Raw genomic sequence first — 17055 nt, forward strand, 5'->3', positions numbered from 1 at the left:
TACAAAGTACAGTAAGAATAAAAGATAAATACTTGTTCTCTGTCCTCGCTGTACGATTTTCCTCCCCACAACACAACAGCTTCTAAATACAGCTGTGAGTCAGTCATTCCTGTTGCATTCTAGTGGTTTTGAAAATATATACATAAATACACCTATTTGCAATTCACACTTCCTTGTAATTTGTTCAAGGCTGATAGTAACAGAATACGCTCTTAAAAGGCACACCATCTGTCCTAAGACCAGAAATGTCTGTTCCAAATTAATCGCAGTTGAAGACATTACATGACAGCTTCTTTTTCCATTTAGTTTAAAGCAAATTTAGATACTTGTAACCCAATACCACGCAACTCATCCACAATTCCAACTGATGTAATATAAAGTCACTCTGAATTATGTGGAGTAGAATACTACGCCTTGGCCCAGTGGTCTTATGAAAGGTGCCAGTCTCACATAGAGAATCTGTATCTTACGACTGGTAAAAGCAAAGATAGTTCGAGCCTACGCATAGTCCCAAATCCAAATGTTAATTCAGTATTTTAGAATGAAAAGATAAATCTGTATTTTACTATTAGATTTTTGCTACGGCTGGTGAACTAGGGTTGAAATACACTTGTATCATAACTTCAGTTCTGTAGTGTGTCAAGTAGTTTAACCAAGGGGCATTTTTTTCAGGGAGGAAAGAAAAACTAACAGTATGACTATGGCACACCAAAAATTTAACTCTCAAATATTTCTATCAAATCTCCCCCAACTCCCTCTTCCTCTGTCTGAGACACCCTGTGCATAGGTACATACCTGTACTGCAGTGCGAGCCTGAGGGCAGTGGCATTGGACTCGTACTTCCCAACAAGCATGCTCATCCTCTCGGCGTTGCTCTTGCACTCTTCCAGTGTTATTGTCAACAAGTCATTCTGGGATTTCAAGTGCTCAATACGGCTGTAAAAAAGGAAGTAATTTGCAGCCTTCAAGTTTAGCTCACAGATACTGTCCTAAAAACTCTAGAACAATCATAATTTAAAAAAACAAATACCATTTGGTCTACACAAGGTTTTTACTGAAGACAGCAAAATCTTTTGAGTTCTGTGTCCCCTATCAAGGGCCCAGAGGACAGTTATTTCTCTCAGCACAGCCTCTTCTCCTTCTCCTCTCCTTCCCATAAAATGTAATCATAACTCTGTGGAACAGCAGCAAGCAGAAAGCTGTATCCTTATTTTGTAGCAATACGACTGTGTAGGACAGTTTCATATTAACCTTTTGCTTAATGTATCTGCCTCTGTTGTTCACTTGCTGCTACCACACCGGCTTCGTGTTTTAAGTGGCATATTCATTAGTGAGATGGGAGGATGTGTGTAGGAAACTTAACAAACAGAAGAAGGGCTAGTATGCCATTTATTCAGTGATCAGAAAAAAGCCCTGATTTTCTTAGCTGCTAGAACTCTCATGTACTTCACCTCCTGTATCTTCTTTGACACATCCTACAATGATACATGTCAAAGCATAATTGTGCAGCGCACAGAAAAAAGGAAAGGAAAAAAAAAAAACGAACAAGGATCACATTTTGCAGCACCATAAAAACATGAGCTACAAATAAAAGAGATACTGTACTGATCAGACTAAATTTGAGATAGCCACAGTGAGAAGAGGGCTTGGAAGGAAACATGCTGAGACATGATTCTCCCATCCCTGATCCACAGTTCCAATTTTCTGTGCCAAAGAATACATGAAACATTAGTTTTGACAATGCTTATTGAAGGATAACACAACACATATTTTAACTACAAGCAAAAAGCTGCAATCTTTCTTTTGCAAGTGGAAGGCTACTTACGGGTATATATGCCACACCATAAATACATTCACTGATGCAGTTAATGCTATAATTCTGTTTCTCCAGGACAAACCAAAGCAAACTAAGTACAGAATGATGGAGAGCAAATTGTGGGAAACCTCATTTCTAGCAGTGATATGTCATATGAAAAAAATTACTACTTGGTCAGCCATAGAGAAGGACACTCTACAGTGCAAATAGTCACAGGTGAAGGTCCCATGCTGATCTAATAATGCATGACCAAACTTTCCCAATAATGTAAAGGACCCTTAGCATATGATTCAATCTTCTCTTCATCAACTACATCCCATGTTTACCTGGAACTGCCACAGTTGAGCTGGGACTGAACTAAAGAGATGTTCAAAAAGTATAAAATAGTAGTAAATTTAACAATGCTAATAGCAGACAAGATATTTGAGCTTATCTGACTTTCAATCTTACCTATTTAATCTCTCTGTCTCCACTTCAAACTCTCGGATTTTACTCTCAGAGATAGCAGATCCATGTGAATAAAGAGTCTGGAAAATTTCCTGGATGTTTGAACAGTCTTGGAGGGAATGTGCCAAATGCTCAGCCACAGTGCTAGACACCTGCCCAGGGCAGTTAATAGATCATTGTGAACAGATAACCCAGTGGATTCCCCCCATAGGCAGTCTGTGTTGAAAGCTGCATTTGCTTGCATGCACTCACTTCAGGACATTCATTATTCAGTTTTTGTTATGAATTTTACATTGAATAGAACATTTACAAGTTTCCACTTTAAGAAGCTATTTTGATTTAAAATTCTACTAACCAAAGGGTGAAGTCCACTATTTCATCATACATTTTAAAAGCCGAATATGCAAGTTAGTTACTTTCTTGAAAGCTCAGCAAAAGGTCAGAGCTAAGTTTTTCAGCGAAACAAATACTAACACACAGTAACAGCAGCAATATGGACTTATATTGCCATCACAAAACAGAACCCAATTCTCTGTTGACAGGAAGTTGTGAAAAGCAACTGAATGGTCTTTTCTTGAAGAATAATATTTTGCAGGAATTGACCCAAAAATTATCCCCTTAAAGTCACGCAGAGTGTGACTTCTGGCCACCAGTTATGAGAAAACGGGATCTTAATACTGGGTTAAATACTCTCCGTTAAAAGTGATTTTGAGAAATATATTTCAAAGTATTTTCAGTTAGCTCATACATTAATTTAGTAAGAAAACAATGCTGCTTTAAATGGCACACAGGTTGTCTTCAGGAGGTATTATGCATGCACATAATTATTAATCCTTACCCCTATGCTGCTGATTTCTGATCCTAAGACAGGTCTATCAGATGATGAAGACTCTGATCTTGTCTTTGACAACTTCACTCTTTCAGCAATCTGTAAGTCAGAATGCTGCACAGGTTACACAGGAACCGACACTTTGCAAAGGGTACACAAAATGCATTTGTTCACTAGCTGCACTGGCAAAACTGAAGTACACTATTGTAAAATTGACACCTGTGTTGTAACTGAGAGAATGACAATCATTAGCACTCAATTTCTTGCTGCAGCTCAAGTTCATGGGCCTGCTTAGGACTCCAGAAAACTCTCTGAGGATTCTAGGTATCTCCTAGTTAACCACGTGTTTGCCCAGCAGCTGTGCAACATGAAGCTTGCTTCTCCCAGAGAGTGAGAAGCATCACTGCAACACATGACAGCTCACCTTGGCTATGGGAACGTCATTGCTGCTGCTGCTCGTGCTCAGCTCTCCTGTGCTGGGGTTAACGGGCCGATTTGCAGAAGTGAGACGACTTGGGCTGGACGGGCCTGTTGCCTGCACGCTTTGCAAACGTGTCTGCAGTTCCCGAACCTACAATAAAACATAACATTCTGTTTCTTCCAGTTTTATGGTCTAAATAGTTTGGAGATTTTCTCATTGTCTATCCAAACCTAATTGCTTCTGGCTTGAGTGTAGAAGTTGTGTATTGTCCAGTGGTGGCTGCAAAGTTCATCTGGGGAGCAGATGTATGCAGGTTGTTTTAAAATTCCGTTGTTGTCAGTTTTTTTAAACTACTTGCAATGTGGAAATACACAAATGTAACACTGTGAAGTGGTAACTCAGAGTTTCAGCTTGATTTATATAACCCCCTCAGTACAGCTGTACTATACGTTTAGAAATCATTCTCTCTGGGGTGAAGCTAATGCTCCAGCCTAAGATTATGATTCCTAAACAAATGAAATGAAGACTCTGCTGTTAATGGAAAGCTTCAGTGTTGAATAAACTGTTGACATAAACACATCACAGGATGACTTTGTCATATTTCAAGATCAAAGAAATTCAAATGTTATATCATGCTTTCAAAACTACAGTTAAGTAAGGCTACCATATAATGAGTAATGTGCAGACAAGAAAATACCAGAAAAGCACCCAAACAACAGTTTGCAGAAGTTCTCTGCAAACATACACTGCAAACACTGCACAGACCTCATAACACATCAGATACTTGCAGAACTGATGTCAAATGATTTTCCGGACTAAAGTGTGAAAAAAAAGGTCTGCAGGAGTCAAAGTAAAGCTGAGCTAAAGATTACAGTTGTTTACCTTGGAATAGGTCTCAACAGACAAATAAATGGTCTGCTTAACACAACAATTATGCCATAAGGTGAAGTCACAGAGCTCATTTTCCCACAGAATCTCAAACACAGAGTGCAAAATAAGAGAAGAGGGAGGAAACCATCCAAAGAGGAAATTTCCCAGAGTATTAACTTTAATACACAAGTTTCTAGACCAATTTTGTTGGAACAGCCCATTTCAAAACAGAGTTGGTGACATTTTACCAAAAGTCTAGTGAAACAAAAGTTCAGTCCATCTGATACCCTCTGCAGCCATGAAATGCAACTCTGATTCCTACAGTCTAAAACAAGGTGGGATTTTATATTAAATACAATAGATTTACACAAAGAACTAATTAAGCAAGCTGAAACTCCTCAGTCTAAAAAATAACAAAACTAAACTTGCATTAAAGCTTAGGCTTTCTTCACTTATGTGCTCGCCAAGTGCATGGTCAGCACTTCGACACCTCTGCTTGAAGCAGTGGCAGTCAGCATGTTCTCTGCACAACATACACAGATCCCTTCAAGCTACTGCACTAAGAGTTCAAGCTGGAACCCTCTCCAGTCACCCAAGCAGTATCTTATGCTTCCTATGATCAGCTACAGCCTGCTGCTACTTCCCGGGAGGGTACTCCTGCCTGCCCCTCAGGCATGTGGGGAGGGTACTCCTGCCTGCCCCTCAGGCATGTGCAAACCGAAGGTCAGATTGCCTGAGGACTTACCATCAAAGTAATGGAATTTTTAGGTATGTGGAAATTAAAACAACAACAACAACAACAAAAACACCCAAACACAAACAAAAGGAAAAAACACACAAAAAGCCAAACCAAAACAAACAAAAAAACCCCAGCAAAACAAAAAACAAACCCCCATACCCTGTGTGTTTTACATATCAGAGTAGAACAATTGCAAGTTACTAATAAAAAGCTGTAGGTGGCAACAATAAGAGCACATAAAGTCTAACTGCACTCATAACTTCTCTGTTCAGTTGTGGAGGAGTGCTATGCCCTAAACAAAATTAATCCAAATAACTCGACTGGTCTGTTGAAAAAAAAGATGAAGTACACAAAACCTCAATTCAAGTCCCCAGCATTTAAAGCAACTTGCTGATAAACGGATACAGGTGCTTGCCCCAGAATTGTACATCTTAACTTTAATTACACCATGACGTTAACTGAGCAGACTGTATAAACTACACATTCATAGCATGTATCTTCTACATATTTGCTGCTGAGGCCTCCTTTGTTCATACAGACATATATAAGTTCAACATGGCTACAGCTGCACTAATGCAAACCTTAAGGACAGAAGTGCTCTGCTGATGCAAACCAAACATTTCAGCCTGCTGATATGCATAAAACTGAAATAAACCATGTATGCATTTTTCTGCTTGCAGATGTGGAAAGCCAGTGTAGACAGGATTTGTACTATGGCATCAACACTGAAAAGAAAAAAAAAAAAAAGACAACTCCAAAACTTCATTAAATCAAAATCACATTTATTACTATTTATAATACCAGGCTGTTTCTAACTAAATACCCCAAGCACTTAAGTTACAGAATTGTTTAAAAACAAACAAACAGGAAAACCACTAGGGATGCTGTTCTTCATAAAATCAAATCCCTGCCTCGATGTCTGACTTAAAAATTGCTAAAATGTTCACCTATGCCCAGAAGCTAGTCCTGTAAGATTTCAGTCCAAAAGCAAGTAACATTCTCAATTTATGTGCAACCGGGAAACAGGGTGTTAAAATTTCTTAAAATGCTAAGCATTCATTGACTCCAAAGTTTAAGACCACCTTACGTAAGGACAATATTACACAGAACTTCAAAAGAGATAGGTTTCCTTTAGTCTATGTTTTATCACTGAGCAGCAATTATCAGCCACACTTACAAAGCCAGTTATTCTTAAGGATCTGTAAAACGACATTAGCAACAGAAAGAAAAATGAACACAGCTAAGACTGCAACCAGGCAAAGCTTTGCTCAGGAAAGCATTTATAAAAGAAAACTCAGAGCACAGCACAGTTATCAGTCTCTGCAAGTCACTGTTCTAATACTGTACCATAGAAGCAACCATAACTTAAAGACACTGTCTGCTTATCCATACTTCTTGAGGTATTTACTGATTCAGGCCTTCATTTGAGAAATGACATGCTAAATTAATTGCTATAAATAACTGCACTAGCTTTAGCAACGCTGAGTACCAGATGGTAATTCTGAGCAGAGTAACAGGGGAAGTTTGTCTGACCTGTGAAATCACAATTCACACATTCACCAAGCCAGAGACTCATGACTGGGTCTGCCCACCCACTAGACTGTTCAGCGACAGCCTATGTAACTATTTGTGGTCATCAAAACCTGCACCCTAAATAGAGCAGTATGCACCATCTCCTTGGAAAATACTTTTCCACACTAGCAGTAATTCCACAGGAAAAATCAAGGAAGATCAAAGAACAGGAATCAAGAAAAAAAAAAAAAGGTTCAGAAGAGAATTCTGTTTTGGATTGGTGAATGCACGAGTTATGAAAAGACTAGTTTAAAAAGTGTTACTAAAAGTTATCTGACCACCTCTGTTCAATACTTCTACCAGTCTTAAGCGTCAACACCAAAGTAATAAAAATTATTTTGAAGGTTATTTTTATTAGTAGAATTAAGGTAATTGCAGTACTGCACATGAGACACAAATAACACTTGGAAATGGGAGAGAGGAAGGGCAGATCCTCTAGGAAATGGATTACAAAATTAAAAATCTGACGAGTCGAGAGACGTAAAGAAACAAAGCCAAAAAAGTTCCACTGAAAGACAGGAAGGTGTGGATTTCTGAGTTGGGGAGGAATAACAAGAAAGGATTTAATTGAAGACTTTTTAAGCCCTTGCATCATACTTGTTTAAAGATGGAAACATCCAGAACAATATAAAAATTGCCATAAAGTCCTAAAATCCTACATTGAGATGGAAAGTGGCCAACAGACAAACGTAATTATATGATCAGAAGAAAAAAAAAAAAAGAGAGTAAAGGAAAACAGGAAAAATTCAGGGAAACATCTGTGAAATTCACAATTTAAAAAAAGAAATATCAAAGATCTAAATAGTCCAAAGAATTACAGAAGTAAAGAAGTGCTGGAGCCTCAGAAAAAGCAGGAGCAGGTGAGATACAAGGCAACAGAACCGTTAGACTTCAGAGCAATGGACAACCTAAATAACAAGATAAGTCAGGTGCAAACAGACATTCTCAAGTTATTAATATAAACTTAAATAACTGTAATTTTTTTAAATATTTGATGTTTAGCAATATGAACAAGTTGTTTAGCTGCGTGGCTATTTTTCTGTTGAATGCTGATAACTGGGGGAAGAAACAGGGAAAAATAAAGCAAAATTTCTCATGTGTACCTTAAGAACTAAATAGAAAGACAGCAAGTGAAGAAGAGAAAAGGGGTTGACACATCACAGTAATGTTCAATTTATGAAAGACTTCATAAACGATTAACAGACTTCATGGACATGTTTGCAGAAATGAATACAGGGTTATAGAAAATACTTTGATGGAATACGCTCATTATCCATAATCATGAATCTAACAAACACGTTTTTGCTCTTATTTTACACATGCACACTCATAACTACATGATTTGTTAACATACCCTAAATTAAAAAAAGCCAAACAGCTACAAACTGGCTGGTTTTGTCACTGATTTACACATTCAAAGGACACCTGCTGCTTTTGCTTCTAAACCAGTTTCAAACAAGGAGCATTCCTGTGACTCTTTTCTTTCTAGCCCACTTGCGACCTGTTGCATCATGCAGTATCTTTGAACCCTTCAAGTAATATTTTTCTCAGTATTTTAATACAATTTGATTTTTTTTCCCTGTGTTATACAGAAGATGAAGATAAGTACAACAATCCATGGGCAGGGAATACACCTCTCCCCCTTTCCAATCTATTCATGCATACTGCAGGTCTGTGGAAGAGAAGATGGAAAATGACAATTCAAGCTGCTCTGAGTGGCAAGGGCCATTCCCAGCCTAAAGCACCACTCACCTTTCAATCAGGCCTAGTGGTGACTGATAATTTTCAGCCCCTCTTAAATGTTCAAACAATTACGAGCACCAAAGTTGAGATCTCACTTCCTACAGGTTGTCTGTTGTGGTTGACTGAGCATGGTAAGGAAGTCTCTTCTAGTATTTATAAAGGCCATCTCTTCAATGAATGCTGTGGAGCTGAATGACCTGCACTCATCTGTTTGAAGGAGGCATTTACAGAACCTCTCTCCTCTGCAAAGATGTCTACTTTCAGTAAACACCCAAGAACTTCACTATTATCAGGAGAGCTACTCCTCTGGCAGATTTTAAAATAAATCTGCAGTTTGAGCAATTATTTTGAGGAAGAAAGAAAGTGTGCAACACATAGACACAACAAGCTATGGTAGAACAGGTATGTTACTAGGGTTTACACATACATCTTTTTTATAGTGGCAGGAGAGGCCATAGTGCACTGAGTGATATAAACCTGTAACCAAGCAAGTGCTCCTCTGCTTTTGCCTGTCCCTCCTCCATAAAGGATGCAAAGCAACGAAAACTAAGGATGTGGCACAATGTGACATGGGAAATGACGCGTGGATTCTCTAAAAGCTCTGAGCACAACTGAAGTGTTGTGATCCTGGCTAGCACACAGCAAAAACACACAAAAGCGAGGGCAGTAAGCCTACCTCAGGCTTTTTCTCATTTAATTTCAGTTTAATCACTAAACATTTACATACAATCTTGGAAACAGAAGCAAAGCTCCAGTTCACTAACAGCTCAGCTGCTGCATAAGCAAATACCATGAAACAGAAGGAGGCAGAGAATGGAAATAGCTTTTGGCTGCTGCCTCTGTTTCTGGTGCACACCAAGAGACAAGGAGGCAGAACAGTTCAAGGATCACTTTAAGTTGTGCAAGCTGATAGTAATTTCTAGAGGCCCATAACATATCAGTGTTCTCTAGAAATCTGGAACAATATCTTCTTATCCCAACAGCCAAAATAAGAACAGTTAAGCAGCTGGTGCCAGCTTTATGTCATCTGAGAACAGTGTGGGCTCAAGAGTGAGTATGAAGCCAAGGATCTGACTGTTGCTGTGCTTTGGGAAGTTTTCAAATCCTGGCAAGAACAAGGTATTTTGGGAGAGCCCTCATGCTAAAATGAAGTTTCTTGGAGCGAGGGAGATCTGTGCAGCTGGAAGGATCATGCACTAAAATGGCACTTTTCTACTCCTCTGCAGATTATGTTTTCCTGAAGGTCTTAAGTCAAGTACAGCTAAAATATTAAGTCTGTGTTTGTTTTTGTTGCTGTTGTTTTGTTGGTTTTTTTCTGATTAGTTTGGTGAATGAAGGTGAGTTTGAAGCAGATACAGAATGATCCTCACAACTAAACACATTTGATTAACTGCACAAGTCGACATACGGCTTATGCCAAGAATAGACTTAGCAAACTTCCAGAGCTGGAACCACCTTTTTGCTCAGTTCCTCAGAACAGCCTCAGGGAAGCCTGAACACTGTCCACATTCACCGCCTCTTGGGCTGCTTGGGACTGTGCACCTTTCATGGGGAGTAACTAAAAAGCCACAACTTTTGCTTTGCAGTCATGATGGAGTTTGTATGTTGTATCAGTGATGCTCATCTGACCACCCTCATAGATACAAGAGATTTTGTGTATAAACACAAACTTTTTCTCCGACTATTTAAGGCTGTTATTACATATAGCAGTTGTAAATAATGCTTACTTGATTCAGCGTTATTCTCAAGTAATAATAATATTAATCCCACTAACTGCTATGGAAGGCCCCCAGCATCTTATCTGTATTACTGAGATTCAGGATTATGGTCAGCTATGTGTAAGCAGTTTCTAGGGCACTGACTGGCCCAGACTTCCACAGATTTTTATTTTTAATATGGCAATATCATCCAGAGGTAAATCAAACCTCTATATTATGAAAGTAGCTGCTACACTGCAGGCATTCTATAGAAATAAGTGATTACCTCATTTACTAATGACCCGTGAGAAACAAACCCCGTATGTATGTTGTTTCTTAGCTACTGTTCTAGAAAGCAGCTCAATCTGTCAACAGAGAACAGTAAATACCTAATTAAATTAAATCTCCTAAAAGCCCAAGAAAAATGTCTTGAAAGTACTCTGCTTGATTACAGATATTGGTCTAAAGTAACACATCTATTGGTCTGGTCAACTTCAAACTTACTCACTTCACCCAATTGAATTTGAGAAGAACAATAACTAAATTTTTGTTGAATCTCCTTTCCCACGCTCCAGAGAAATGCTCTGAAGTGACTCTGAGTTCAGGTGGCATAAAAAAAAAAATTAATAGGTCAAAGAAAACATTTATTTTGTTGCAACTATGTACACAAAGTTACATTAAAAATGCAAATATGGTTTTCAGTGCAACAACTACATAGTGTTGCTGACAAAGGTGTGGCAGTGGCACAACTCCCTGGAATCTGGAACCTTCAATGGGGCAGCTGATAGCTCTTTAGCACCTTTTGTGCCCCACTGTGCCTGTCCCCACATACAAACCCAGGGTGGCACCAAGGTGCTGACAGTCACATCCTCCCCTACTTGGGGGCAGGACAAGGCGACTTCACCTCCACCAGCTGTTGGGGCAGGAGGGGTGAGACCCTTGGTCAATTGACAGGGTCATTAACAAAGGAGGTGCCCAGAGTAGCTGTGAAGCTTCTGTACTACGTTGTAATGCCCACAGCCAGATCTGACTGGGCTATAAAAACACAGAAAATCCCCTTTGAGTGGTCTTCTTGGAGCAGTGGGGCTGTGAACTGGAGCCCTCCCCTTAGACTGGGATGCCATCTAAGGAGAATCCCAGGATTGAGAGCACCTCACCTCCTCGTTGGGATGAGTGGTTATTTACTGGATATATCCTTGAATGAGTCCTTGCCTAACCCAGGCAAGTGAGAGACCTTGCCTAACCAAGCAAGTGTAAGCCCTCGCTTAATGCAGGCAAGTGATTATTTCTTCTCAGTACCCTGGAGTAAGAGGCCTCTGGTTTTGTTTCTTGTGAGTGAATGCATGCACGTTGTAGATCCTCATTATTCTTATGTTGTTGTACCCCAATAATCTCCTCAACTGATATCCAAACCTGTATTTTATGTTGTTGGAGTGCTCAATAACTGTATAAACCCTGTTTCTAGTTGGTTTATTGGCTACACTTTTCTGGCTAGAATAAAGTCTGTTTTGGAACTTGCTGTCCACCTAAAACTGACTTTTGGGGTGCCTCCATGACACAAGGTCATATGCCATGAACAAACTTCTCTGGTGGGGGCAATAAACCAGTTGTTATGCAAGTTCAGAATGATATTAAAAACAGTATTTCAAGAATCCTCTATAAGTGCAAACTAAATTAAAGCAACTAAAAGAAAAAAAAATGGCAGCTGTGCCTGAATACAGAGGCTGCTTGATTTTGTTATGCTCTGTGCCAATCCAACATTAACTCTTTGTCTACTGGGCGAGATACCTGTCCAATCAGTCCAAGAAAAAATTTTCTTAATTAAAGAAAAACAAACGTTTTAATTGGCTTGCTGTATACAAAAGACAGCTCACAGTCTCTGTAGAGCAATTCAAGACTCACCCTCTCCAGGGTCAGTGCTCTGAACACAATTTAGGTCACTGATGTCCCACCGCTGCTGTCACCTGACAACTGCTGCAGCCACTGACATGAAAACAGTTGATGACTTCAATTCTGCTTCCACCAGAGATGCTTCCATAACAGAGACACCAGTAACACATGCAGCGCCCCTGCTAACCGTTCCAACAGACAGATCAGCAACTGCTAGGTCAGTATAAGTAACATGCTGTCCTGTCAGTCCCAGGCCCTGCCTACACTAAGGAAAAAGTGAAATATTTAACAACATAGCCAGCACTTGTGTGGCTCCACAAACGTTTTGTCTACGAGGGATTCCACTGTAGACCGACCAAGTCAAGCAGTATCCACACACACAGAACTAAACAGCATTTTCCTCACCTGCTAATCCAATCCTCTGCTGCTGCTGGCAGCCAGACAAAACATGGTTTTGCACAGAGATATTAAAGCTAGCTCTAGAATTAATGCAACCGTGTTAACTGGGACAATTAAAAGTATGCCTTTTTGCTTTCCTTTGAGTACAATTCTAACACGATGATCCAGATTTTAATAGGTATCTCTGCATAATCATACATTACATTATACAAACATAGCTTTAATATTTTAAAGCTTCATTTTCCAAGTAGTTAGTCCTCCTTACTGTTTCTTCAGAAACACAATTCTCTTGTCTGTTAGATACCTTATAGCCTAATTTCTGGCCTAACATAGCCATGATGCTTTATACATATATAATCTATTCTTGCTCCAGTTCTGTCCTAAGCTTGTACTGCCATTAAGTCCTATTCTTGCTTTTGCCAGCATTTGTGAAGAGAAGTCAAATTCAGATTTTGCTTTGTCAAGCTGAACAGGAGAATCTCTTTAAGTCACTTCTCCAAGTAAGTTGTCCAATTCTCTGACCATCTTCTACATATTTTTTTTGCCAAGTGAAACTGAAGCTTTTCAAGCGTGAGAACTACATAAAAAAATTCAGATCAGATCTCACCACCCTTTATACAGTCTTTCCAGGCTCTACTGGAAATAACTACAGCGGTACACCGTAGGATTGAATTTACCACAATGCATCTTTCTACTTTTCAATTTTTTGGGGTAGGTTTGTTCAGTTGGTTTTTGGTCTTGTTTGGTGGGCTGGTTGGTTGGTTTTTTGTGTGTGCATGGTTTTTGTTTGCTTTGTTTTGTTAGTTTGGTTTGCTGGTTTGTTTTTAACTGAGGAGCCTCTGGATATCAGCATAAATTCTTGTTACCAATCTTTTAAGCACCTTAACTTGCATTCCATACTTCCTGAAATTTAAATATTTTTCTATTATCTCTGTGCTCAAGGCCACCTATTTTTTTGTTTGGTAACCCAATATTGATCTGTATCATCTGCAGCAAGAATATCTGCTGCCCACTTGTCCCTCATCCCCAATCCTGCAATAATTCACCAGATGCATAAATGCTAATTCTGTAGCTCAAGGGGTAGTACTGCCTCTGTTTAAAAGGAAGTGTCACTATAAAAGCAGTGCAATAACTTCAGGACTGAAAATGACTTACACTTACAGTATACAATAAAACTAAATTTTACAAAGGAAAAGTTGAAGTGGTCTTGTTTTACACGATAGCAGATTATTGTTCCCTCATCATACCTTTTTTTTATTTTTAAGAGAGGTTAGGAAGTTTTACAAAGGCAATTTGTGGCTCAATATCTGAAGACTAGAAGTCTCACATAACGAAGCTTCATGCTGAAATGATACAGTCACTATAGAACAATGTTGTTTTAGAAACATAGCATTTGCATGAAAGGCTGATCTACTGCCAGAAGGTAGAGAGCAACACTTCCAATAATTTTACCAAGATACAGTGGTAAAAATTGTCACTCAAATCGAACACAAGCTTGAAACTGCCTGTTTATCGTGGTTTAACCTGAGCTAGCAATACAACCACAATAGCCACTCACTTGACCCTCCTCCACCCCCCCAATAGAGGAGAGAAGCAAAAGGGAAGGGAGAACCTTGGACTGAGATAAACGCAGTTTAATAAAATAACAAAAAACTAATACGCTATTAGTAAATATGTGTGTGTATATATATATATGTACGTATGTGTGTATATATATGTATGTGTGTATATATGTATATAAAAATAAAAGATATTCAAGGCAATTCCCCATGAACTCTGTCCACACTGAGCAGCCAGTCCCAGAAAGCAGCACCTGGTCTCAACAGCTGATCCCAAAGAGAGAAGAGAGAGAAAAAAGGCAGAAAGGCTCAGAAGTCTCTGCAAAACGGCAAAAGGCCAAACTAAATGTCCCGACCAAAACCCACCTGGCTGTGCCCAAGGGAGAGAGACTGGAAGGCCCTGACTCCTTGGATATGAAGCATGACACTAATGGGATGGAAGACTCTCATTGATCAGTCTGTATGTCAGTCAAGCTCTGCCCCATCCATGCCCCCCTTCCTCGATGCCTCACACCTGTGGGCAGAGCGATCAGAGTGTCCTTGGCTCTCAGACCAGAGTAATTAAAAACATTAGCTCTGAGCTGGGGTGTTATCTCTTGTTCTCCAACTAAGCCCAAATAATCAGCATGCTAGCTATGAAAAAGAAAGGTTTCTAACTGTATGAAGAAAATTGACTCATTTTTAGTCAAACAAGCACACTGTTTTAAAGATAAAATTATTTTACATGTAGCCAAAACTCTGCAGATTTAACAGGATCTTTAATCTTTTTTACATACAAATTTCCATGTTGTTTTTTTTACTTTGGACTCCACAGAGAACAGGGCCTTTATCTGACCTTGCAGCACCATAAAATGTCGATGGGGAGACAGGACATGGCTGGGACTACTCATTGTTTAGTTCTGAGAATTATTACCCAGTGACAGGAGTCCTGCTCTTTTTCTTTCTCCTAATCACAAATTGAATTTCCATCAAAAACAAAGAAATATTTGTTGTTTACAGGAAAAAATGCCTCACAGGAAAATTCACTGAACGAACATCTGCTTTCTCTATAGATAAGTTACATATGCTTCCTTGGAGATTAATATCAGGCTTTCTGTTAACACATGATTTCTGATATCAGGTTGCTGTCCACCTTGGCCATTCATCACAGGCTCTTTTTCAATTATTTCCAGTTTTGTCCTAATTCTGTTCTATAGCTCAGCTTTAAGAACCTAAAAGCCCTACAGCCAGGACAGGAAGCAAGATGAAAGAGAAGCATGTTCTGGTGACAAAATTACACAGGCTAGGAGGGAAAAAGAAGGTATCATCTATGCAGCAGCCTTACCCTTCGACGCAACCTGTCTCTTTCTTCGCGAATAGCGTTCATGGTGGCCTTGGTCCTGTTCAGCTCCTCCTCTTTGCTACACAGCATGGCTGTGAGGCTCTCATTCTCTTCCCGCAAGCCAGCCAGCTCCTTCTCCCATCGAGATCTCTCTTCAGATAGGTTTGGGTAAAGGTCACGTCCCAGTACACCCTCAATCTCTTCTACAGTCTGCAAAAATACAGTCATCAAAAACCAGAAGGAAGTCGAGACAGATGATTGAACAATACTAATGATGCATGGGACAGAATATGTAACAGTTAAGTGTAAATACTTATATGCACACATGCAGCCCCACAACACCATGAGTTTGCTTCTTTTCTTTAATAAGTAATATCAAACAAAATTATTGCTTATTTAGATAGTTTGACCACTGTATTGAAATATGTCATACTGACCATCAACAAAGCAGATGGATGTTTTATATGCAAATAAAACATATGTCACCTGTGAGTGACAGCAATCCCATTAGTTTCATCTCAGAACACTTCAAAACAAATTGATGGCTTCTTGTCACTGGTGAGCACTGTCCTTGTTGCTTCCCTGTCTGAGGAACAGGCAGAAAGCAGCAACCTGTGAATGTGCCTGGCATAGGGCCTCGTTCTACACTAACTCCACAAAAGGGCAAGGAAAAGAGTGGCACAAGAAAAAGAGGACTCTTCCATCTCCCTGAGCATGTTCTTTCCTAAAGGTGACAGACAGATAAAAGAAAACCCTCCTTGGCTAGGCTGACATTATTACAGAAGGCGTTACAGTCTTTCTAGTGCCTAAAAAACGCTGGTTTCTCTGGGTCACATAATGTACCATTCAGCACAAAGGACATTTGGCAGCTTCCACTGGGTGAAACTAAACTACATGCACACACCACCAGCAAGGGAAGACTGCCATGCCTAAATTTGCCATCAGACTGGTCATTCAACATGTTGAAACACAGTGTAACAGTGAACATGTCATATGCAATTCTGATTCTACTACACAGCATATGCTGTACCTGTGTTGAATTTTTTCACTTACAGAAGACCTTTGCAACAAGCAAAAACCCTCAAATTGTTGTTTGTAAGCTTTTAGATCTCTCTGAAAACAGTCTGCATTGAAATCATACGAAGAAACATGGAAAATAAATTAATATATCAAGTAACTAGCAACATATAAAGTTTCATTTCATCAGATAATCCAAGAACATGTTATAACTAAAGCCTATACTTTCAAGTTTAATATGGAAGATAAATGACTCATGTACCAATGCTAAAAATACTCAGTTGTTTTATTCTAAAGAACTGATTACTAACTACAGTTTATGTCCTTAATTTGGTAGAGACTACAAGAATCAGCTACTGGACAACTGAAAATGACAATCCAAGCTGAAAATACAACTCTGCTTTTATTCCTGCAAGAAAAACTTCCCAGAGTTTTCTGCACTGTCTGACACTGAGGCATCAGTGAATTTTTTTGTCCATTACAAGGCAAGGTTGCTTATTTACTGTTATCAATACATTTATCTCAAAGAATAAATCTCAGCTACAGCAAGACTATACACTATACACTTCTATGGAAGAAGCAGGGACAAAGCTGCAGTCAGGTTCAGTTTACCCTTTTAAAGTGTATTTTATGTCTCTCTTCCATAAAACTGCAATGAGTTTAGAGTCATAAACATAAAACTCCATTGACAGAGTATCTACACTATAATTCTGCTTACATATTTGGTAGTAAGCT

General features: G+C 39.2%; 1 protein-coding gene across 2 annotated transcripts in view; it reads right to left on the minus strand.

Moving 5' to 3' along the window:
• MCC (MCC regulator of WNT signaling pathway) overlaps window positions 1-17055 on the minus strand; it is a 213987-nt gene that overhangs the window by 38898 nt on the left and 158034 nt on the right. For both annotated transcript variants that reach the window (XM_082075389.1, XM_082075390.1), the window contains 5 exons: window positions 15307-15513; window positions 3517-3663; window positions 3102-3191; window positions 2267-2415; window positions 796-936 (listed from right to left, as the gene is read on the minus strand). In XM_082075389.1, the coding sequence (XP_081931515.1) occupies window positions 796-936; window positions 2267-2415; window positions 3102-3191; window positions 3517-3663; window positions 15307-15513 (734 nt within the window). The remainder of the gene's footprint in view (window positions 1-795; window positions 937-2266; window positions 2416-3101; window positions 3192-3516; window positions 3664-15306; window positions 15514-17055) is intronic.

The sequence above is a fragment of the Streptopelia decaocto genome, assembly GCF_964273445.1.
Source record: "Streptopelia decaocto genome assembly, chromosome: Z".
NCBI lineage: Eukaryota > Metazoa > Chordata > Aves > Columbiformes > Columbidae > Streptopelia > Streptopelia decaocto.